Source organism: Vipera ursinii, assembly GCF_947247035.1.
Source record: "Vipera ursinii genome assembly, chromosome: 5".
Taxonomy (NCBI): domain Eukaryota; kingdom Metazoa; phylum Chordata; class Lepidosauria; order Squamata; family Viperidae; genus Vipera; species Vipera ursinii.
In genome coordinates, this window is record NC_139518.1 from 26,485,839 (window position 1) to 26,509,428 (window position 23,590).

The 23,590-nt window shown below is 37.2% G+C and overlaps 2 protein-coding genes across 2 annotated transcripts in view; one reads left to right on the forward strand and one right to left on the reverse strand.

The window, feature by feature from the left end:
* Window positions 1–3,163: 3,163 nt before the first annotated feature.
* Window positions 3,164–8,882, reverse strand: TM4SF4 (transmembrane 4 L six family member 4; the record flags this gene model as incomplete). Its single annotated transcript, XM_083365077.1, has 5 exons — window positions 3,164–3,181; window positions 4,832–5,021; window positions 6,614–6,759; window positions 7,974–8,063; window positions 8,712–8,882. The coding sequence occupies 5 exons, from the start codon at window positions 8,880–8,882 to the stop codon at window positions 3,164–3,166; spliced, it is 615 nt and encodes a 204-aa protein (XP_083221203.1).
* Window positions 8,883–15,165: 6,283 nt separating this feature from the next.
* The window catches only part of LOC310640737 (glutathione hydrolase-like YwrD proenzyme), a gene marked incomplete at its 3' end in the record, with an annotated part of 32,507 nt that continues 24,082 nt past the window's right edge, over window positions 15,166–23,590 (forward strand). The window contains exons 1-5 of the mRNA XM_083363251.1: window positions 15,166–15,273; window positions 16,726–16,850; window positions 17,052–17,205; window positions 21,065–21,218; window positions 21,962–22,168. Of these exons, the coding sequence (XP_083219377.1) occupies window positions 16,754–16,850; window positions 17,052–17,205; window positions 21,065–21,218; window positions 21,962–22,168 (612 nt within the window). The 5' untranslated portion in view covers window positions 15,166–15,273; window positions 16,726–16,753. The remainder of the gene's footprint in view (window positions 15,274–16,725; window positions 16,851–17,051; window positions 17,206–21,064; window positions 21,219–21,961; window positions 22,169–23,590) is intronic.

Consider the following 23,590-nt stretch of genomic DNA (forward strand, 5'->3'; position numbering starts at 1 on the left):
GTTAAGCAAATCCCATGTGGTCGTCAAATGTGATATCATGTGACTGCCATTTGCAGCCTCCTGCTGGCTTCCCCATTTATATTGTCTATTGGAAGCTGGCTGTGAGGGTCACAAATAGTGATAATGTGATTCTGGGGATATTGCAATGGCTACAACTTTAAGGAAGTAAGTGCTTTTGTTCAGTGCATTGTAACTTTGAACAAGCAGTTGTTAAACAAGGACTATGTGTAGCCAGGATAATGGATAGCACTTTAACTAAATAGTGGGGAAGGGCCTTTAATTTCCATGAGAACTAATTGTTAGAACAATGGGAATGAGACAATCAGACTTTGTCTTCTTTCTTCTTTGGATTTAAAATGATGACGCAAATAAGTCCAGATTGTGGTTTTGAGAAAGACTGAGGAAACACATTTGGTTGAGTTTTGGGCCCTGGCTGCCTTTTTCTAGAGACTGGATATGGGAACAGTGAACTTTCTGTAATATGTTGGCATGACAAAAATATGTCCTTACTGATCCTGAACCAACATATTCATAATGAAACAACATCTACAGGTAGTCCTCGACTTAACGACCACAATTGAGTGCAAAATTTCTGTTGCTAAGCGAGACATGTGTTAAGTGAATTTTGCCACAGTTCTTAAATGAATCACTGCAGTTGTTAAGTTGGTAACACGGTTAAGTAAATCTGGCTTTGCAATTGTCTTTGCTTGTTAGAAGGTAGCAAAAGGTGATCTCATGACCCTGGGATATTGCAACCATCAATATGAGTCAGTTGCCAAGCATCTGAATGTTGGTCATGTGACCATGGGGACTCTGCAACAGTCATAAGTGTGAAAAATGGTCATAAACCACTTTTTTCAGTGCCATTGTAACTTCAAATGATCACTAAACAAACTGTTATAGGTTGAGACTACCTGTATTTATCTTTATAATTATTAATTTAAAAAAATTAACTTTTTTTCAATAATAAGCTTTCAATGACATCCTTACAATATAAATCAAATCTAACTAGAAATGCTATACAGTTGAAATTTCTCAAGATAGAAAGATGTGTGATACAGTATGTGATTTACGAAGGTTTAAGTTACATAGGTATAGCCTTTAGCTCTGCTGGCTAGGAACTCTGGAAATTGTGGTCCCAATCTAGGGATGAGCCAAAATGACTAAGAGCTGCCCCAACATGAAGGGCAGTAATAATGAAAGATTTGTAGACAGGATATTAGAAGCCATTAATAGAATTCCAGGCCTCTCTGCAAACTAGCCAGATTCTTTTAGTGAAATATAGAAATCTAAACAGTTGTACAGTCAATACAAAGTTTCTACTGTGACATGCTCTTAGAACTTTAGGTATTTTTTTCTGAAATATTAAAATAGTGACTTTGTCACTGAAGGCACTGAACCTCTGGTTACCTGCATTTAGGAATGTTTACTATCATAAGGACTTTGAAACATGTTTGCATAAAAATAGTTAGTGGTTAGATAATATTCTCCAGGTGGGGAAATTGTGGAATCAAGCTTAGCTAACTGGGGCTAGCCAAATAAATAGTGCAAATAAAAGAACAGATAACTATGTACAGCAAAGATGCAAAAGTGGCAATTTTATTTGTTTCAAAATATTGGCCTTATTGAGGTGTACAGATTTTAGTAACAGATACAACACTATTCACAACATGCTCTTCATGTGAGGCTGTCCAAAACATGAATGCTTCCTTGCTAGTAGAATATAAGCCATGGCTCTACTTCCATATGGGGTAAACCAGCTTAACTACTGGGCTATGCCAAGTGCAGGCAGGAAGTCTACAAATTCTGGAATAGCACTCACTGTTCTTTTTCCATCTGGCAAACTAATATAGGTCATATTTATGGTGCAGAGTGATATGGGAACTCAGTATACCATTTACATCTTAAAAGAAAACTATCATTACTGAAGGAAGGGAAAGGAGGGAGATACTTGAAAGTTGTCACTGTTTTACAGCCAGACCCTCTACCCTGTGGTATGTTCCACATGAGACAGAAAGCAGAAAAAATAATCTGGAAAAAAGTGGGAGAGGAAGAAGCAAAGCTACACCTTTTGATTTCTACATGGCAATTCTAATTAGCCAACTGCAATAAAGTCTATGTTACCTTTGAATGGGGTGATCATAGCAGCCTTGAAAGAACAAATTAACAGAGTGGTTGACATAAAAAGACTGACTCTTTTCTGGAAACTAACATCACAAATATCTGTTAAGCTAAAAGGCCCAGTAGCATGAATTTGCAACCACTGAATCTTCCATTTCAAGCTATTTGGCTAGTAAACCAGCCATTCAATTTTCTGATTTGTTCTAGGTAGATGCAGTCCACTTTATACTACCACAAACTTTTAATTCCATTATGGTTTATTATTTTTATATCACTTGTTTCAAAGTAATGTTCATTTGGAAAATAAAATAATTCTATATACTAACACAGTAACATACAAAAATAGCTATGAAGGAGCTTAACATTTGACTTGTAAGAATACAAACTAACATGCAATTCTTGAAAACAGTAATTAAGAAACAATAGGGAGTAATGGAGGATAAAAAAAACCCTACACAGAGTCTATAAGCATTCCAAATGTGAACTTCTATCTCACACTCCTGTAAATTATTGTTGTTGTTGTTGTGGTTGGTTGCACAGTCATCTAAATGTTTTGACTGGATTTGGCATTTTTATCCACCTATTGAGTCCTTCCCAAGGATCTGGGCTAGGCAAATGTTATTTGATGGTATTAAAGGTATTGTCATTACCTTTACATGTAAGGTATAATTACAAATTATTATTATTATTCCATTTATATGACTTATATCCAACATAGACAATCTTTACATAAACTATAGACAAGTGGTTTATAATTTTGCTTCTTGATGGGAAAGAGCCAAAATTGGTAACCAGTGTTGTCTCAAATACTTTGTCTTGGGGGAAAAATTATTATAAAAATAAATATGCTTTAGTCCAATTGGTGCTAAATATGTGAGGAGAAATAAGCGTAGGAAGGAAAAAGTGATTCTCCTACATTATGAGAAAAGACTCCTCATTCCAGGCCTCTTTCATGTAAAACACATGTGGCCCATCATATCAAGAGGAAAGTCCAGAAAGGATATTCTGTGTTATCATAGCTGATATATTGCAATCATCTTCTTTAAACTGTTCCATTTCCCTAAAGAACAAAGAAAAATAAATGTTGGCTAATGTTAGTCATAGTTTAACATTCAGATAGCATTTTATTGCAGTAAGAAACCCAGGTAAAATTTACCCTATCCAGGGGTGTCAAACTGCTGGCCCGTGGGCTGGATGCGTCATGTAGAAGCTGCGCCCACTCCATTGCCGGCAATGGAGAAAAAGCTCTGATACGTCACGCGAGTTTGACATGTCTGCGTGTAAGCCCTAATTTAGTAGCCCTCTTTTATGTCTAAAATGTGAATCTTAGGGCCAAAATCCAATGTGGAAATACTCCTAATGTGGCAAAGCCTTGTTTTCCCAGTGGTCCCTTCACCCTGCCTTGAAAATGAGATCAATAAAGTTGACATCCTCACACAAAGACAGGGGTTATGATTTTGACTGCTGCTGCTATCAGAAGAGTGAGGAGCTGGGGAGAGGTTTTGTCCACTTTCTGCTGCTGCTTCTTTCCACTGTACCATCCTAGAATGGGTCCTTCACCACCTCCCACCACAACAGCCCCAATGCTTCCCAGAAAGCATGGAGAAAAGGACAGGGATTCATGTGGAAAGAGATAGCAGAGGTTAATGGTGGGAAAATCAACCTCATATAATAAGTCAATATTGCTACAGGGGCGAAAAATAAAAAAAAGAGCTCTGATTAGCATTCAGGAGCAGGATGTGCCAGAGATGGTGTGAGGATGAGATCTTAATGAGTGGTAAACATGCCTAGTGAATTCTTTTAGATGGAGGCTTGGCATGCACAAATTAGAGAGGGAAGTTTTATATGGAAGGAGATCAAGCATTGCCACATACAAATGGCTGCTCAGAAGGCCATTAAAATAGATCTACAGTATTAGAAGCTAGTTTAAGACCTAGGCTGACAAACTAAAATATGATGATTAATTAAATTATGGCACAAATAACATGTATGCATATGGACATGCTTTACAGCAGCTACCCATTTTTGCTTTTCTCACGTGTATAGATTTAAAGTACTTTTAAAAAAAAAAGTCTGATAAAGAAACAATTCTACTGCAAAGTTCTGGAAGCAAATATGTTTTTTTCTTAGAACACTTCTACACAACTTAGCATCTTACAAGCCATAGTAACAACAAAGAAATGGTGCTCCAGCTTAGGCATCTTCTCTGAAAATAAAATTATAGATCTAGAAGTCTCATTTAGACCAGGGATCCCCAACCCCCAGTCCGTGGACTGGCACTGGTCCACAGCATGCCAGCAAGTGTCCCACACAAACAAGCAAAGCTCCATCCTTGGGATGCAGGCAGTATTCAAAACCACACACCCTCTGGTCCATGGAAAAACCTTTCTCTATGGCACCAGTCCCTGGTGCCCAAAAAGTTGGGGACCTCTGATTTAGACCACTGAGTCTCATCCTGTGCTGTGTATAAGAATCAAAATTAAAGTATTACTAAGAGATGACTGTTCAGTCATCAGACAAGAAGCTTTCAGTTTCTTAGATTCCACCGTCAATCTGAATTTACCAACAGAAAGTCTTTTCTGGTACTCAAAGAGAAACTGCCATCTTGTCAATTTGTCATAAGTACTTAAGAAAACACAATAAGCCAACAAGAAGCAAATCAATATGGAAAATGAGAAGCTGGCATACTGGAATATGGAAGCATTCTTACCCCACAGCACCCACAACATTTGCAGTCTCCACAGATAGTTCCAAAGAGACCATTGATTGCCTGAATGGCACACAAGACCAGCTGAACTCCACTCATTATCAGCAGCAGAGAAAACAGTGTTAGATTCCAGGGCACAATGGATTCTGGGGACTGGCATAGGTTCCATAAATTATGATCCGCAAGGTAATCCCTGCAGGGGAAAAAAGAATATTTCTCTCTTATAGAAGCCATGGTCTGCATATTATGTTTACTTGGCTAGCTCATGTGTCTGCCATAACCCAGGATGGATCTATGCACATTATAAAATAGTATTGATCTATGGTATCTACTGGGTTGTATGAGGAATTAAACTAATACCCCCATTTGAGAAAGGATTAAACTGTATCTTGCTGGACACAATGGATTACAAGAAGTATGTGGCCGGTGAAATATCTCCCACCCTCTCAATATTTTTTTTCAGAATTCTTCCCATACAGTCTACATGGAACTGATCTTTTAAAAAACTTCTGTTACATTTTGGCCAAGTTTAATTTATTGAAAATGTGGCCATCAAATCTGGAAAGGAAAGGACAGCTGGAATGGAACATAACAGGAACTGAGGTTTCTTTATTGTCAAAGTGGGATGGTTCGCTGCCTGAAGGATTCACCAGAATTATTCTCTTAATTTATTAATAAGAATGAAACAATCCAGTAAAGTTTCTAAGGGATCTAATGGTGGCAAATTTATAAGCTAAAATAAATAAATACTTTAAATAAATCTGCTATATCGAATGATGTTCAGATATATTAGACACAATAACAGGGAACTGAAGCCATTATCAATAAGAGAATATACTTGGCATTTGAAAATAATTATAGCCCAATGTTTCTAACAGATTTTGAGAACTGAGACTAATCTGATCCACAATACTTGCATAGTACTTCTGTGAGTTCGTATGGAAATATATATATTTTTTAAAAAATTCTTTATTTTGTCCAATCAACAGAACTCAGATAATGATAAGTTTCCACTAAAGAGTCCTTATTTATGTTTTTTGGAATGATAAATTTCAGGAAAGGTACTAGCCATCTTTATTTTTTTTCCTGTGTTATACTTAACACAGAATGTACTTTGCCATTTCATATTTTTGTTATGGCTTCCTTTCTATATTCAAAGAACAAATCAATCCAGAGTTGTCACTCAAAGCACAGATAAACAGACTCAAATTGTTATATTTTGAATATATTATGCACAGATGTGGGTCTCCTGAGTAGTCTGTAATGCTGGGAAAAGTGGAAGGAAGGGGAAGGATGACCAGTAGCATGGTGCATGGACTCAATTACAGTGGTAATGGATACACTTTTGGAAGACCAGAAGGGCCAGTTTATTGATAGAACATCCTGGACATCATCTATCTCTGTAGTCAACACCAATTTATGGCACATAACCAATGTTTCTTATAAAAATTTTTTTAAAGGTGAGATCACAGCATGCCTTCCAAAGGTATTTCCAGCAAGTTGTCCTCAGGTTAGTAGGACTACAATACCCACCCACATGAAGATGTAGCCCCACATATTTGAAGAGCATTGACTAAAAAAACTGTCTTTCAGTAACACCGCACAATGTCAATCATGTTGCTACATAATGGCTAAATAAGAATAGCAATAACAATAAAATCTATCCCAGGTCCTTGGGAAGGACACCACAGGCAGACAAAAATGCTAAATACAGTCTGAACATCTGGCTGACTGTGTGACGAAACATAATAGTACATAAAGATAACAGTGTTGAAAGTATCTTACCCGTTATAAAATGGATATGTCCAGTTGCTACTACTGCTGCTATCAGTGTTACACTTCGGGCCTCTGTTCAAAGCCACAACTGACACAATAAAACTGTATCCAGCTCCCACAATTCCAACTGCTGCAAATATTATAGAACTAAACATCTGCCAGCAACAAGAGAAAAGAAGAGATCAAACCTGAAACTTGCATGTTTATATAATTAGCTGGTTTATTTCAGACATAAATGGCATATGAAAAAGTAAGAAATCACTATTTCTAAATCTACTGAAATTTTCTTAGTTCAGGAATCATATGGAACTTCATGATAGAAGTTCATGATTAAAGTAATTGGCCTTGTAGGAAAGCTGAGTGGTGTACTCTAGTCAAGACCTCAGTCCAGAGTTTTTAACTTTTAATTTAATTTTAATAAATCAATTTTATGTCCCTTTATCCTGGGGGGTACAAAGCCAAATATTTAGCCTTCTTTATTTCATGAATCTGATCACTACTTCCCAAAATTTGTTTCAAATACCCACAAATAATTGTTAAGATAGTTTGACCAATTTAACTTTTAACATCCTAAGTGTACACAAAGTCCCACCACACGTTACAACTGGATTACAATTTTTAATCTAGCAGAAGGGAGAAATGATTAAGCATATAGGGAAAAACTGTACCAATTTTAATCAATGAATTATCTCATTACAATCTATATTCAATTTAATTAAATCATGTTTTGTCCTGGCCCCATCCCTTTGGGGAAGTAGCATCGGCAAAGGGTAAAAAAAGAGGCTACGATATGTTTGTGGAATGTTGTTTTGGAAAAAAAGGCAGCAAAATGATCAAGGGGTAGAATGGTGATACAGGATAACAAAATCATGAATAGGGCAGAGAAAATGAATAGAGAAAAGATATGTAAATCCTTTACCTATTATAATAATACAACTGAGAATCATCTAACTTATTAGCAAGAGATGTGGTCTTTTCCACCACTGCATCATTGCATTATGGAATTTTCTGTCAATCTAAAGTCTCCAAAATACAGTGTGCATCTAAGAAATTTAAAATTACATATTGTTGTCAGTGAGCCAGACAAAACCATTTCATTCAAAAAAATTCAAAAACTTTGCAAAAAGAAAAGTTGGGGAGGGAGGTTCACAAACTATTCGTGATTTTGTCAGGGATAAAATCTGGAAAACCAATAAGAGTCTATTTTCAGAAGTAAAATCTAAAATGCTTTTTTCTTATGTACTTCTTTGGGTGTGATTATAGTTTAGCAAGGCCCTCCTTTATAAGGTAATGTAATGATGAATGGAATATATATTTCCTTCTTAATCATTAGACTGGGATTGGAGATTGTTATTGCTTCTATAATTACCGCAAATCTTTTCCCACAGCTTTCATTTCCACAACATCCACAACAATCATTATTCTTAAGGCCCAAAAAGACCACAGCCGGAAACACCATCTGGAGAAAACAGAAAATCACAATGAGGCCATAATCTTTCTCTATTTAATGGCATCTAATCTAGATCCTACAATGCCATTTCTTCTTTCTTTCTGAAATGTCATCATTGCAACCAGCAGGTTTACTATTGTGTAAGCAACAGGATCATTCTAGTCCAATGATGCTGTCACCCTAAGCACATTGAACTGGAAAAAGTCACTGAATGCCGCGGGAGTCATTTTCAAGTTTAACAGTTAGCATTGACTGGAAATATCCCAACACAAAAAGAAAAACAAAATAGAAAAAAGAGGAAAGTTAACCAGTAATATATTTTACAGAAATCTGTTTATATTCATACTGCTTTAACAAAACTGCTCTAATAAAGTGTCGGTCTGATTTAACAAAATGATGCTTATCTCTTTATTCACCAAAGACATCTAGATAGATATGTGTTGTTGTTACTGCATCATCAGATAAGCATCTGCTTTCTTAATAACAGATTTCATTCATATTCAAACTATATTTTTAAACCTGCTTATTGATCAGATAATAATTTAATTTCAATGATAGATTGCAGCAAAGTTCTCTATATTAGTAGATGAACTTCTATAAAGCCTGTAAACTCTAGATGATAAAAAAGAAAAAGAACATGGTACTTGACATACTCACCAGTACACCAGAACCCAAAATTCCTCCAAAGTACCAAACTTCATCTGAAATATTGTCACTAACTTCAATTGTTCCCCCAGGAAAAAATAAGAGAATATTGGCGAGAACGCATAGTATAGTTAAAGGGATGAGAGTAACTCCAACACACTTGGCACACCCTCCACAGCACATATTTCAAAATTGTACTGCAAATTCCACTAAAAAAAGGTAAAACTTTCCTCGGATCTTGATGTAATTTTTAGCAGAAGCTTCTTACAGTTTGCCTCAACCCACTTGTGTTTTCGATCCCACTTTCTTTCACAGAGTTCAGTCTGCCAGCAGCCCAAAGCTCTGGCAATTTATAAGCCTGACATTGTCGTGATCTCATATTTCTGCATCTCTCCCGCCCTAATGAGATTATGTTCAGAACAGCCTCTGAATTTGTCATGACAACAAGAGGCTCTGTTAATATTCTACTAGCCACCCCAAGAAAGTCAGTAGTTTGAAGAAGATTATTGTAACCTCTCTTCCCAATGATGGTAGATATGGACCAGTGTACTTTCTCTCTCATCAAATTGAAAAAAAGGAAAAGATTCCAGATTCTTATCCACAGTACAAATAAAAATGAACGATTATTTCATGTACATTACTCACTAATTTCAGTGGGTAGCATACTAATAATCTATTGGATCTTTCAAAGAAGAACAAGATAAAAGCTGTAAAAGCAAAGAACGATAGGCAGATGACACACAGAAACTGAGTAAGCAGATCAAAGGTTTGTTAGCTACTTTTTCTACATGGTTCAATAGAATTTTTATATTGAAAAAGAAGGCTAAGAATATGCATACATTTCATAAGCTCTGTGGAAATTTCATCCTACGTAAATACAGCTTGGACGCTTTGGATCATCTATCAAATGTCTGTGTTGTATCGTGTGTAATTTATTCAAGAAACCATATTTATTTATTTATTTATTTATTTATTTATTTATTTATTTATTTATTTAGGCCAACCCTGAGTGAACAGAATGTATGTATTTCCCAGACCTGCCCCAGTCTGATCCCTTAGAGAAGGAAAACTCTCAACTCCATTTGGTTGAAGCAAAAGGTACTTTTACTAGGAGATGCTGATTTCATAAAGCCAGGCAGAATCTAAAGTTCCCGTGCAACAGTACAAAACTATGCCTTTGGTTCCCCATCCCTCCCCCCATGACCAGTCTTGTCTTTAACCAATCTGACGTTGCCAAGATGATTTGGGAAATACTGTGGTGTTTAGGCTGATGAAATTCCACTTCCAAATGGCCTTGAAGATGCCAGGCACAAACCGGATTCTAAAATGTTCTGCTCTTCTTCAATGGTTCCTCCTTCCTGAGTCCTCACCATAGACACAGACAGCTTTCTTGCCCGTTTGTTCCCCCTCCTTTCTCCAGTGCTTTGATGGCAGGACACCAGTGAAGCACCAAGCCAAAGATGGTGGATCTGACAGTATTTCTATTATTAATATCACTGGAATCACTTCAGGTTGGGGTACTGCACATTTTTTTTACTTAATCTGTTGAAAGATTAATGTATTTTTATATTACCAAAATTTCAGTGGATTTAGGGAAAACTGACCTATATCTTAACAAACACCACCTGATTTATGCTATCGCCAGTTATCTGTTGGAAATCAATTAAAATGTTTTGTTCAATTTCATCAGTTTCTCAACCTTCACTTTCAGCTGTGTTTGTAAAGAATGGAACATTATCACGCAGAAAATATTTTTCATTTTTTTAGTTTGGAAGGAACAAGGCTTCGAGCTCCTATAAGAATCTAATGCCTGATGATCAGAGGTGGAGCAGATGCTAGCTCTGGGGAGTGGCTGCATATACAGATGAAGCTTCTTTTGCTTGCCTGCTGCTCACCCCCAGCTGTACAGCCCAGTTCCTAACAGGCCACGGACCAGTACTGGTCCGTGGTTGAGGGTTGGGGACCCCTGGTGTGGGGGAAAAAGTGAGAATGGAAGGGATGCTGCAACCTAGTGTGTCTGGTCTCCCGACACTGAATTCAGAGATCAGAAGGAAGAGCTAATTTTATGTTAATCTTCCCTCCTGGAAACAGATGGGAATAAACTTATGATGAATCATGCATCAAACTGTCATCTCGATCACAGTGGAACCTATTGTGTGGGTTTGTATGTCATACTAGGTGAATATCTATCCAAGAATGTCAAATGAATTAAGCCATTGATATCAGTGGACTTATGTATCACTGATTTCATCAGATCTGTTTTAAGAATGGTTAAATTTTAATATTCGTCAATTTTTGTCTAGCTTTTATATTATGCATTTCCGTGAATTAATTCCTCTGGGCACATTACAGGTGAATATGTACTTGAAAAGCAGAAACATTATCTCTGAGTGGAATAACAACCAATGAGAGAACTAGCTTTTTATTTTTTAAATTAAGCTGTTCTTAGTATGTACAATAACTTTGTGCTATCAAGTTTTAGTTCTACTTGCATTTTTTGTGTACATAATTATTTCATTGGTGCAAAACTCAATCTGAAATTACTTAATTTACATCTGTATTCTATATTTTGAGTATATTAGTAAATTACATGTATTTCCTTACTGGTGAGCTGAATGCAAGAGTAAATTGAGTTACAAATTATTGTCTAGGTTAGAGATCCTACTCTCAGGCTTCCCCCAATCAATAATGAAACTAGAAGCTTTGCAAATGGAGATTCAAGGACAAATCATAAACTCTATTGGAACTGAATAAACAATTTAATAATGAATCTAACAATTGCTAAGTATAAAATAAAAGCTATATTTATAGGAAAAGCAAGGTATATTCTTGCCTCTCTTTCATCCATCCTAAACAGGCTCCTGCTTTGGGTCCAGAAGGGCAATTGATCCATCACCTATCTCTTATTAGTGTGATGGATGCTTGGTTGTAACTTTGCCAGATCTAATCTTCAGACTAACCTTGCACAAACTATCATGAGCAGCCAGGTTAAACTGAATGTTGCTTGACACTTATGAAATATTGGCCAAATTATGCCAGAAATTATTGGTTTTGATCTTATCATTACCAGAGAATGCTGCATGGCCATAGATAGGACTGAGTTGGTAACCTAGGCAACCGCTCATGAGAAGTGTTACACGCTAGAACTAGATGCTATAGGAGGCATCTCAGTGCAAGTTGGTGCCAAGACGTCCTTCCTATCTATGTTTACTGCACAAGGCTGGGCTTTTTAAAATAAGTTCATTGATGGAAGCCCCAACCAAGCAGCCAATGTCTGCCTCCCTCCCTCCCTCTTTTTTTGACCAGGTGAAATTGAGAAGAGTTTTGCCCATTGTTCTTCAAGTCCCTACAATGAGAAGATGGTAAAGCAGTCTGTCCATTCATCTTTTCAAGCACTCCACTGATAGATGCATCAGATAGGTAGATGCTGTCAGAAGAAAGGACTCATTGGAAGACCCTGATACTGGGAAAGATTGAAGGCAAAAGGAGAAGGGGATGGCAGAGGATGAGATGGTTAGATAGTGCCATCGATGCAATGAAGATGAATTTGAGCAAACTCCAGGAGACGGTGGAGAAAAGGGAAGCATAGTGTGCTATGGTCCATGGTGCCATGAAGACACTACTTAGTGACTGAACAAGATAAGAAGCAGTCAAGGAAGAGGAGTTGATACAAAAGGTTTACTAGTGAAAACTACATGTCAGATACCCAAACATGGAAATCTGTTGGAACTTGCTTTCCTGGCCAAGTGGCAAGTTAAAGTTTAGTTCAAGCTTGATAAATAGCCATATTTATCTTGGCAACAGTGTAGAAGTAGTTTGTTCTTACTTTTCTTCAGAATATTGTTTCAATATTCTTTTTCAAAAATATTACATCATACCAGCGTATCTTCTGAACAGAGACACAAGTATATATTGGTCTGGAAAATTTTATATGTGTGTGTTGCAAGGTATATCACAACTGAACAGGATATTTTTAAATTTTTTTATACTTGTTTTCCATTAAATCCCAAGAACAGAACTTCTGACTTTGGAGAGATTAGTAATTAAGTTTATTTTGACAGTGATAGGAAATTGGAGTGATCACCGAAAGTTACATACCAGCAACCAGGATTAAGAAATTAATGATTTATAAATGAGATTATGCTCCACTCCCAAGAGAACAGATGCAAATTAAATTTTTATAATTGCCCATCTCAACAAATGACTCTGGATGGCAAATAATCATAGAACAATTAAAAACATGCACAATACTACTGTATAGTAATCTGCTGCTGCATTTTTTTGGGGGAAAATATCTGTAACCCACATTTTGATTGTTGCAAGTCTCTTAAGGTCAGTACATGAATTGAATGAATATAGTAAGTCTTAAAGTACCTTAATGAATTGAGATAGGTTACTATAAAAATTAAATAAATATTTAAATATTTAAAAAGTGTAATATATTGCCTTTATTCAAATAGCTCTGAAGAAGATATTATTACTATGACTGAAAGGCATAAGGCTTGTCATTATTTTTGCAAAATACATTTTTGCATGTTTTTCTTTCTGCCCTTAATAAGAGCAGTAAGAGCACTGATGCAATGTTTGTTCACTGCTGGTTAAGTCCCACATTCCAGATGGTTAATTATTTTGTTATAGCATATATTCAAACAAGCCCTGTAATATCTTAAAGGCTAACATATTCTCTTAGGATGGACTAAACTTTTGTGTTTGTGTTTAAATGCATGAAATTTATTTGTTGCAAATACATGCTGAGTGGATGGGAAGGAAACCAAGTGTTAGGGTAAACAAAGCCACAGAATGCAACATTAGTAGTATTTCTAGTAGTAGTAATACCAGTAGTAGTATTAAGCCTTACATGGCTTGAAGCCAGAGTATTTGAAGGAATGCCCTTCCACTTTTACCCAGCCCAGTAGGACAAGAAGGCAGGGTATGTCCCATTGATTAGGGGTGCATATCTGGTGGGATCATGGAAAAAACGCCTTCATGGTAGTGGCCCCTTTTCTATGGAACATCATTCTCCCCCCCTCTCCCCCAGGTAAGAATGGTCCCACCCTGTTGATTTTCCAAAAGGCCCTAAAGACATAGTTTTGTCAGCAAGTCTAGGAACCATGAATGAAGATGAACCATGAATGGAATCAATTAAATGCTTTATTTAATTATGTTGCTGCTGCCATGGGCTGGGGAGGAGGTGGGTCTTTATATTGCATTTTTTTAATGTTGTAAGCTGCCCACAGTCACCTATGTGTAAGTTAGGCGGCCACATGAATTTAATAAATACATTTCTATGCAGTTTCCTTTTAGTAGTGTTTGTCAACTTTAGCAACTGTTAAGTGTACAGACTTTAACTCCACATGAATTGAGGTCCACACAGCTTAAAGAAGCTAAGGTTGAGAAATTCTGCTTTGCAATAATAATATGTAGAGTTGTGTTATCCAATATAGGAGTACTCTAGTTACGTTGAAGGACTATCTTCATCATCTTCAGAGATGGTCTGGCTAGCTGAGAAAAATCAGTACTTATCACTTCTGAACCATGCTCACTTCTGGGAAGCCAATGGAGGGATCAAAGAAATCCATGTCTACAGTTGCATATCAATGTCAGACCACAACATTCTTTTGCTGAAGAAAGGAGATTTTTAGTGAGGAGGCACTGGGGAAAAATTGCTCCCAGACCACACATGAAAAGGGAGGTCATTCAAAGTATGATTCTGTAATGGGAATAGCTCAGAATGATCAATATTTTTCTTCAAGGCTGTAACTTAAACCAGTTAAACTATAATTCCAACACTCCAGTTTTGGGGGTTTTCCCGAACATCCCTGCTTTACCAGACCCCAGGATACAATGAGCAAAAACAACAGTGAAAAAAATGTACTAATGTAAGGTGCAATTAGAGGAGGAATGATGCAAAATTGTTTTGAAATGGAGTTGAACCGCAGATGTCTATCAACCTTCGAACTGTTGCAACATCGGAATGCTAAAAAAAATAGTTACCACGGACTGACTGAAGGTCACACCTGTTAAGTGCATCAAAGTATTCTGCCGAACACTTGTAGCATAATGGATAACTCAGATCTGCCTTCTTTAAAGAGGTATAAGGCTAAGGCTGAGTCCTTTTATAACGAACACTGCCGTGGTAAAATACCTCACAAACGCACATTGGATATGTCAACACCTCATTAAACAAGCTAGCACCACAACTGAGGCACACTTCCAGATACTCCTGCTCGAAGCGCCAACCCCCGTTCTCTGTTCTATATAACAGCGTTTCCCAACCTTAGGAACTTGAAGATGCGTGGACTTCAACTCCCAGAATTCCCCAGCCAGCATAGCTGGCTGGGGAATTCTGGGAGTTGAAGTCCACGCATCTTCAAGTTCCTAAGGTTGGGAAACGCTGCTATATAACATCTTTGACGCCTAGCGGCAGGAAACCAGACTGAACAGTCATCACGTGTTCTGCAGTCACGTGAATACAGCCCAAATACTGGTACTTATTGATCTGGTTTCCCGAGGCGTTTTTTGTGTGCGTTTGAAAGTCAAGTGCCCTTGTTGCGTCGTAAGTTGCAACGCAAAGGTAAGGGGAGGCGGACTTTCGTCCTGCTAGTTAAAATAGGGCTTTTGCTCCGTTTGCGTTTGCCTCCTGTCGACGAAGGAGCAAGGGTGGAGCTGTCTCGTCTCGTCTCGACCTGCCTGCGTTAGGAGAGGGTGCACGTGGGGATGGAGTCATTCTCGTGCTTGGCTTAATTCGTGCGAAAGAACCGTCTTCTGCAACGTGGCGCCTTCTTCCAGATAGGTTGAACGTACGGTCTGCTGGCCAAGCATGTCCTTGACGTTCTTCTTGATGCCAAGCTGAAGAAACCACGATTCCCCCCCTCCCCATAACTTTTTACTGGCTCACACCTAGAAAGATGCTTTTTCTGTTGGCTAAAGTCATCAGCGCTTTCTCCAAATAACACGTGCTTGCCCGGGTAATCCCGACTTCCTGGTGTTTTAAAAATAAAGGATGCCCTTTGAGAAATTTTAACTCTACAATATAGTTCTCCAAAATGCTCAGCACTGACTCCCAATAATATGTTTCATATACATATTTGGGGATATCGATGAGCAATTTGAACCTTCATGAAGGGGTCAATGAGAATTTGGGAACTCCTGCCCTATAAGAACATAAGTGTAACTTAAAACTTAGTAGAAATACACTGATTGGGTTGGAGCAGTTCTCTGAGCTTGTTTTCACATTTACAGACATTTCTTGCCAGATGTGAAAAGCAAAGTTCAGAGAATCCCTGTATCCCAACTATTGTGAATTTGAAAAGCTTTGTGCATTTGTCTTTGGTGTACAACAGCAACCGATCTTTGATGGGATATAATAAACAGACTTTATCAGTTAGAATACCTGTTGTCAGGAATTATGTTTCCTTCTGCCCCAAGATTCATATGGTCTCCACCTTGCCCCTATTGAACTGAGCTCTTAAAACCTGGCTGTTACCAAGACTTTGGGTGAGGGTGATTGGTAGATCCCTGGGGTATGTTTCTTTTGGTGGTTGTGCTGGTCTTTTTCCAGGTACTTGTTTTGTATGATCTTGATATTATTTTATTTTTAATGTCTTCTTGCATGTCAGCCAGAATTGAGATGGAGTTGGCCAGACTATGTAATTAAAAAACGGAAAGTATATTTTAATGTATTTATTTCTTTATTAAACTTAAATGCCACCCAACACTCCATGACAGCATGCTGGCCACATGACCACAGAAATGTCTTTGGCCAACATTGGCTCAATGGCCTTGAAACAGAGATAAACACCACCCTTTATAGTCATCAATTCCACTAGCAGACAGGGACTCCTCTCCTTTCCCATCTCAAAATCCAAAGCACCTCTGGACAGCATACAAATTGAATAAATATATAAATAAAAAGATACTTTCAATTTTTTTATTGAATAAACATTTGATACCATCCTGATTCTGGCTAGCATACAACGTGTGGCTTGACGTGCCTTGTAACTATATTCCTTTCTTTTCTATGCAGATTTCACATTGACCTCAGTTCCAGAAAGATGTCACAGCTTAAGTTCTGTTCCCGACGATCCCCCGTGGTTTGCTGTAATGCCTGTGTTGCGTCAAGCCAGTCTCTTGCCACGAATATTGGCCTTGGTATTTATTTATTTTTCTTCAGTGGTTGTAATCTTTAAATTTGGGGAGGATAATGTCTTACTATTTCATAGTATTATGGCCTTGGTATTTATTTATTTTTCTTCAGTGGTTGTAATCTTTAAATTTGGGGAGGATAATGTCTTACTATTTCATAGTATTATTCCGCTACTGCCGTATTCTTAATGAAATTCTTGGTTGCAGATATTTTAAAGATGGGCGGCAATGCTGTAGACGCTGCTGTGGCTGTCGCCGCCGCTTTAAATGTTACGGAACCTTTTAGTACAGGGCTGGGTGGAGATTGTTTCTGCCTGTACTATGAGGCAAGGACAAAGCAGGTGCGTGGTCTCAATGGAAGGTGAGTTCCGAAAAGGTATATATGAGGCTAGCACTAAAGGAAAGGGCTGGGCTCCCAATACCAGGTTCAAGAAAAGAAACAAAATATGCAGACGTGCCTAATCAAACTAAAGCATTCATTCATTTTTGTCCCACCTTTATTATTATTTTTTATAAATAACTCAAGGTGACAAGCATACTGAATATTATTTCCTTCTCCTATATTCTCCACAACAACCCATCCTGGGGGAATGGCTGGCTCAAAATCACCCAGCCGTCTTTCATGCCTAAAACAACACTAGAATTCACAGTCTCCTGGTTTTAGCCTGCTGCCTTAACTACTAGACCAAACTGGCTCTCCAGGCAGAACAAAAGCAGTAAACAAACAAGCATAACCAAGTAAAAAATAAAGCCTAGGATATAGGTTGTAGAAGTAAAACCTCCTAGAAGAATAGATAGAAGAAAGAAAAAGTTTCACCATTCACAAGGAGTATTTGCTCAATACCCAATACAGGGTGCCTGAAACTTTGCAATATAAAGGCTTATCTGCAACAAATTATTTATTTGTTTATTAGATTTTAGACCAACTGAGTTGCACTTGAAAATTAGGGTTAAAATAAGGAAAAACAATTGGAAAAACCATTTTGGTGAAAAAGAAAACCTATTATATATCACATAAATATAAATTAAAAGCAGGGTAACATACCACCCCGCTCCAGGGCTCCTTAAAAACCCCAGGTTTTGTAGCCTTTTTATAAAAGGAAACAGGATTGAACCTTCAGGAGGCTATACCAGACACTGAGAATTCCTTTGTGATAGAAATAGGAGTGGAAGGGAAAGAATAGATGAATCGTGTCTAAATGAGTTGTGGAAAATATAGCTGAGACTCTGGATAGCTTCATTGAATTACGCAAGCCCCTTCGCCACGACAAGGCAGTAATCCATGAAGGGGATAGGCTCTTTGCTCAGAGCCAATAAATTAAAAGCAGAAAAAACACTTGAATCGAGGACTGGTTAAGCCTTATTGGTGATACAGTATTGGGAGAGGATGTATAGCTGTTGCTTGAAGTGTGGAAAAATTGGTGATGGAGAAATAATGCAAAGAAAGACTCATTTAAGGAAATAATGCAAAGAAGACTCCAGCTTATTACAACTAATACTTCCTAAAGAAACAAAGGCACTTTTTCTGAACTGATTTTCTGGATTGAATTTCCCTGAACATTACAATGTAATGATAGCTATTAGGATTGCTGCAGTTCTCACAAGCTTTTTGTGTGTGCAAATAATAATTGCTCAATTTTTGGATTTGTACCAAAAGGCTCGTGTGCCCGATGCCGCTTTATTTTTAAACTGTCCCTGCTAGTGATTTTGTGTATATAGAATATTACAGTGGATAGAAAGTTTCATTTGGGAGTTTTTTGTATTGAATTAGAAGGTCAAAATTCATCTTTGTACCTCATTTCCTTTTCTTTTCGTTCTGATTTTCTTACATCTGACTTTTGTTGAACTTTTGGCCAGTGCAAAGGGAATGGCTGCCCTTCTGCTGTTGAGCTTCACTAAAGTGAATAGCAAGGTGCCGTAAAAGTCAACTCAGTTGATTTTTTATTCTTTTTCTGTTGCGCTTAGTCAAAGGGCAAAGAGCAGGATGTTCTGTCTCTCATAAATCTGATTTCCAAACGTACCCGTCTCTTTGAACATTTCACAAAGAAACAGGAAACAATATCAAATACAAATGACTTTTTCCCATATATGACATTTGACCAAGCACTATGGTGAAAGTATAATTAAAGGGTTTTTTTCTAATGGAAAATATTTTTTGTGATTCCATGCAATAATTTGCAGTAAAGGCATATTAGGTGTATAAAAATAACAGTATAACAAACTAATCAGAATTCAGGCTTAGGGTTTGATTTAAAAAAACAACAACAACAAGACAAATGTATGAGAAGTTTCAGAGACCCTGGCTGTATTCATGCACAGCTGGGAAAAAGGATAGTGATACTTGACTTGAAGAAACTACTTTTCTGAAAAAGGAAAGTAGTAACTGCCATGGAATTAAAATGATATTACAGTTGCAGAGAATGTCTGCACTGCTTAATACACCTGTATGGATGTGTAACAAAATGAGAGGCGCCATTTTCTGGCAAAATTTCTACTGTTATCAGTTTATCAGTTGTGATTAACATATAGAACCGTTTATTATTTGAAGTGTGGAGCCATTAGTGCTCTCTGAGCTTGGTTGTTTGCTTGCAGGTGTTTCATTATCTGAATAGGTAACAACTTCAGTGCTAGCTTCTACTAGCCTTCAGTCCTGAGCTGCATATATTATCCTCTATTGGCATCACCAGAATAACCAAGCAGGCCTGATTTTATCCATCTTCCGTATGATACTCTCTTTTGTCCAGTTCTCAGGCCATGATTTAAGAACTGCTATCATTTCCATACCACAAAATATCCAGAGCAACACATGGGAGAGATTGAAGAAAGAGAGGATGATATAAACATTATTTCAACAGTTCTTTCTCTTACCACAGTACAGGTTGGATTCTGCTAAGGTTCACAAGTGAGGAATCATTCTAATTGGATGAATCTTTTCTATGGTTGCATATCCTTATCATGAAAACTTCATATGTTAATATTTTGAAAAACACAGAAGCCTGTCAATGAAAACTATGTTTCTGTGAGATCTAAGTGAAAGTGTCATTAGAAGTATGTAGACTTTCACATAATTTTATACCTATATGTCGTAAATTCCTGTGTCGCACTGAGAAGTTAAATCTTAATATATTATTATTATAAATCAAACACTATGTTGGGTATTATACTAACTCACTATTATATACTAACTTAGTATTATACTAACTGATTTATTATATTCATCACAAATCAATATAATGTACATTACTAAATGTTTACTTGAATGCTATCAAAATTCCATGTGCATTTTGCATCCCTGGCACAAAAAAGAAAATTTATCTGGAATTGCATTCCATATCCTCGCTTGAAAATTAGATTAGCCTCCTCTTACATTGCTTTTAGACACAGCTTTTCTGAAGAATTTTTGAACAGGAGGAAGATTATTTTGTTTTGAATGTTACTGTTTTAAATTTTTCTTTCACTTAGCCTTGACAGTTTAATTATGTTGTGTGCTTTTTTAAAAAAAATGTTAACTACTGGGAGTTCCTATAGATATACAAATTTACTGACTAAATAAATACATCACAAAAGCTTATACATTTTATCCATCTTGGAAAAGGTGTGGGATAATGGCAGCTGCTGGAGGAAACTATGGCCTTCATACTGCTGTAGCTAATGACATTTTTGGCTTCTTCATGAGCTGGGAACGAGATGAAGACAGCATTATGTCGACAAGGGAGAAGATGGCTGGATGAGATGGGATTATTGTGGGGCAAAGGGCAAGTGGGATAAGGCCTGAATGAACAAAAGGTTATTTTTCAAGTACGTTCTTAATTATAAACTATGTGTGACTTTCACATGATCCAGGCTTCCGTATTCCATTTGCAACTATCCTTTCCATTTTTTCCCTTATATCAGAACACCTATGAAGGAGGGAAAGACAGAATAGCCTTCAGATGGACTTTAGAAGGGTGCTACTAAGAGCTGTTGGGAAGAATCCTAAAATGTTGAGATTAATTGTAGAACAAGAATTGGTTGAAATAACAAAGAGTTTCAGGAATATGAACTGTAATGTTGTAACCTATTTAAAAGGCCTGGAAATCGCTTGCATTATTTTGAGTGGTTGATCCTCGGGGCTCTGTTAAGCTGATTGTGATGCATCAGTCTTTTTTCTTTTTCCTTTTAAAATTGAATAAAGCTTGGGTTTTATATGCCTCACCTGTGTATCTCTGATTGCTTTGCAGTGGACGGTCTCCACAATCCCTCACCCTGGAGCTGCTAAAAGAAGATGGCTTTGATGAAGCGAATCCTTTGCCTTCACGACATGCATGTAACATCACAGTCCCTGGTGCTGCTGCTACATGGTGTGATGCTGTCACTTTGTATGGAAGTAAACAGGTAAAAGTCTAGCAAATGTTCTTGCTCAAAACATTGATTACAGGTAGTCTTTGACTTGCAACCATTTATTTAACAACTGGTCAAAGTTACAATGGCACTGAAAAAAGTAATTTACACTTGGTCCTTGCAGTGACCCCCACAGTCACATGATCAAACTTTGGCTGCTTGGCAACTGGCATGTAATCAATGTTGCAGTACCCATGAGCCATGTGATTACCATTTGTGACTTTCCCAGCTGTCTTCTGACAAGCAAAGCCAAGAGGGGAAGCCAGATTCACTTAACAACTATGTTATTCACTTAAAACTGCAGTGATTCACTTAACAACCATGGCATAAAAGCCATAAAATCAGGCACAATTCACTTATCAACTGTCTTGCTTAGTAATGGAAATTCTGGTCCCAGTTGTAGTTGTAAGTTGAGGACTAGCTGCAGTTTTATTTCATAAATGTTTGCTTTTTTAAAAAAAAAGTACCTGAATTTGCTTTTCCTTTAATTGCACCGTTTCTTCTGCTTGCCTAAGATATGGGGAAGGGCAGGCAAAAGAACAGGCCATTGACCTCTCCCCTCCCTCTTTTAAAAATATCGCTCAGTTTCTTATTACCTGCTGATATTTTACTAATTTCCTTTATGTTTTCAAGCTAAGCTTATATTCTGCCCATTGTTAGATTAGAATTCATGTGTGTGTGTGTGTGTGTGTGTGTGTGTGTGTTGATTGACAACAATGCAATATTCCTTGATTCAGCTTTCCATGGGGCAGATTTTGCAACCAGCAATAGAAATGGCTGAGAAAGGCTTTCCAGTGTCTGAAATTACTTCTTACCATTGGAAGCAAGATGCTTATGTCCTTCAGTCACCTGGAAATCAACATGGAAAGGACCTCTTGATCAATGGTGAAGCACCAGAGCATGGCCAAGTCTTCCAAAATCCTCTTTTGGCAAACACTTTAAAGGTAAAGAGAGTTGCTCTTCATTGTCTCTGAAGGTGCAGAGTTATGCATTAACTTAGTAAAATTTCTTGATTGTAGCCACACACCTTTTGAGTTTTACTGTTGGTTCGGTTATGTCACATATCATCACGGTATCCATGTATGTTGTTATAGAACAATTGAAATATATTTACTTAGATGATATACAACTAAGCCATACTATGATAATTTGGCTTAGAACACTGTATGAAACCACCTGTTAACATACCTCATTATTATGAACTAGGCCATTATGGCCTATTCAGTAACTCATGGTTAAAATATATTGTAGCCATATATATATATATATATATATATATATATATATATATATATATATATATATATATATATATATATATATATATATATATATATATTGGATATTTCTATTTAAAATCAGTTCTGTATATTGGTTCTGACACTCTTTTCATCCCTTGCTTTTATATAGAAATAGTTGAAGAATAATTATTCAATATTGGGGGGGGGGTTTCCCCCTTGGTTAACACAGAGCATTTTCTGAAGAATAAATGACACAATTGCTTCACATTCTTTTATGAGTGCTTTTAGAAGCAAATAAGGGCTTTTTGAATAGTACATAACAGACAGACTGTTATATTTGGTAAAAACAAACGTAGCTACTAGTTACATTTTTCATTTCTTTAATAGCTTCATAATAGGAGCTTTTGAATTAGGAGAAGGTTGTCTACTTTCCATATACAGAACAATGGACATTGTAGACTGATTCTTGAATTGGAAGTTGATGAATACACATGCATGTATGTGCCATTCACATGCAGGTAGTCCTTAACTTATGACCACAATTGGAATCAGCAATTCTGTCACATTGTTAAGTGAGTTGTGCCCAATTTTCTGAACTTTTTGTGCCATGGTTATAAGTGAATCATGTGCCCTTTGAGCAAATCCAGCTTTCCCCATAGACCTGGCATGTTGGAAGCTGACTGAGAAGGTCGCAAATGCAGTTATATGACCGCAAGATGCTGCTACCATTTGTAAATTCATGCCTGTTGCTAAGTACCCGAATTGCAATCCCATGATCACTGATGGTCGTAAGTATGAGAGCCAATCATAAGTTAATTTTTTTCAGCACCATTGTAACTTTGAATGGTTGCTGAACAAATGGTTGTAAATTCAGGATTACCTGTATACCACACATACATTTTATGTAAACTCAGTCACTCACCCACCCACTCACTAGTGTGTTTATTAGAAGCAATCAGAGATCCTGAGCAGAGTTGCCAGGAAACATCTACCTCAGTCTCGACAATTATTGCAGATGATTACTTTTCCACTACTATCAGCACAAACCTAATTTTTGATTGCCTGGAAAATCAGTTGAAATTCTGGGTGTTTCTGCAGCCTGTACTTTTTACTAGGGGTCATCCA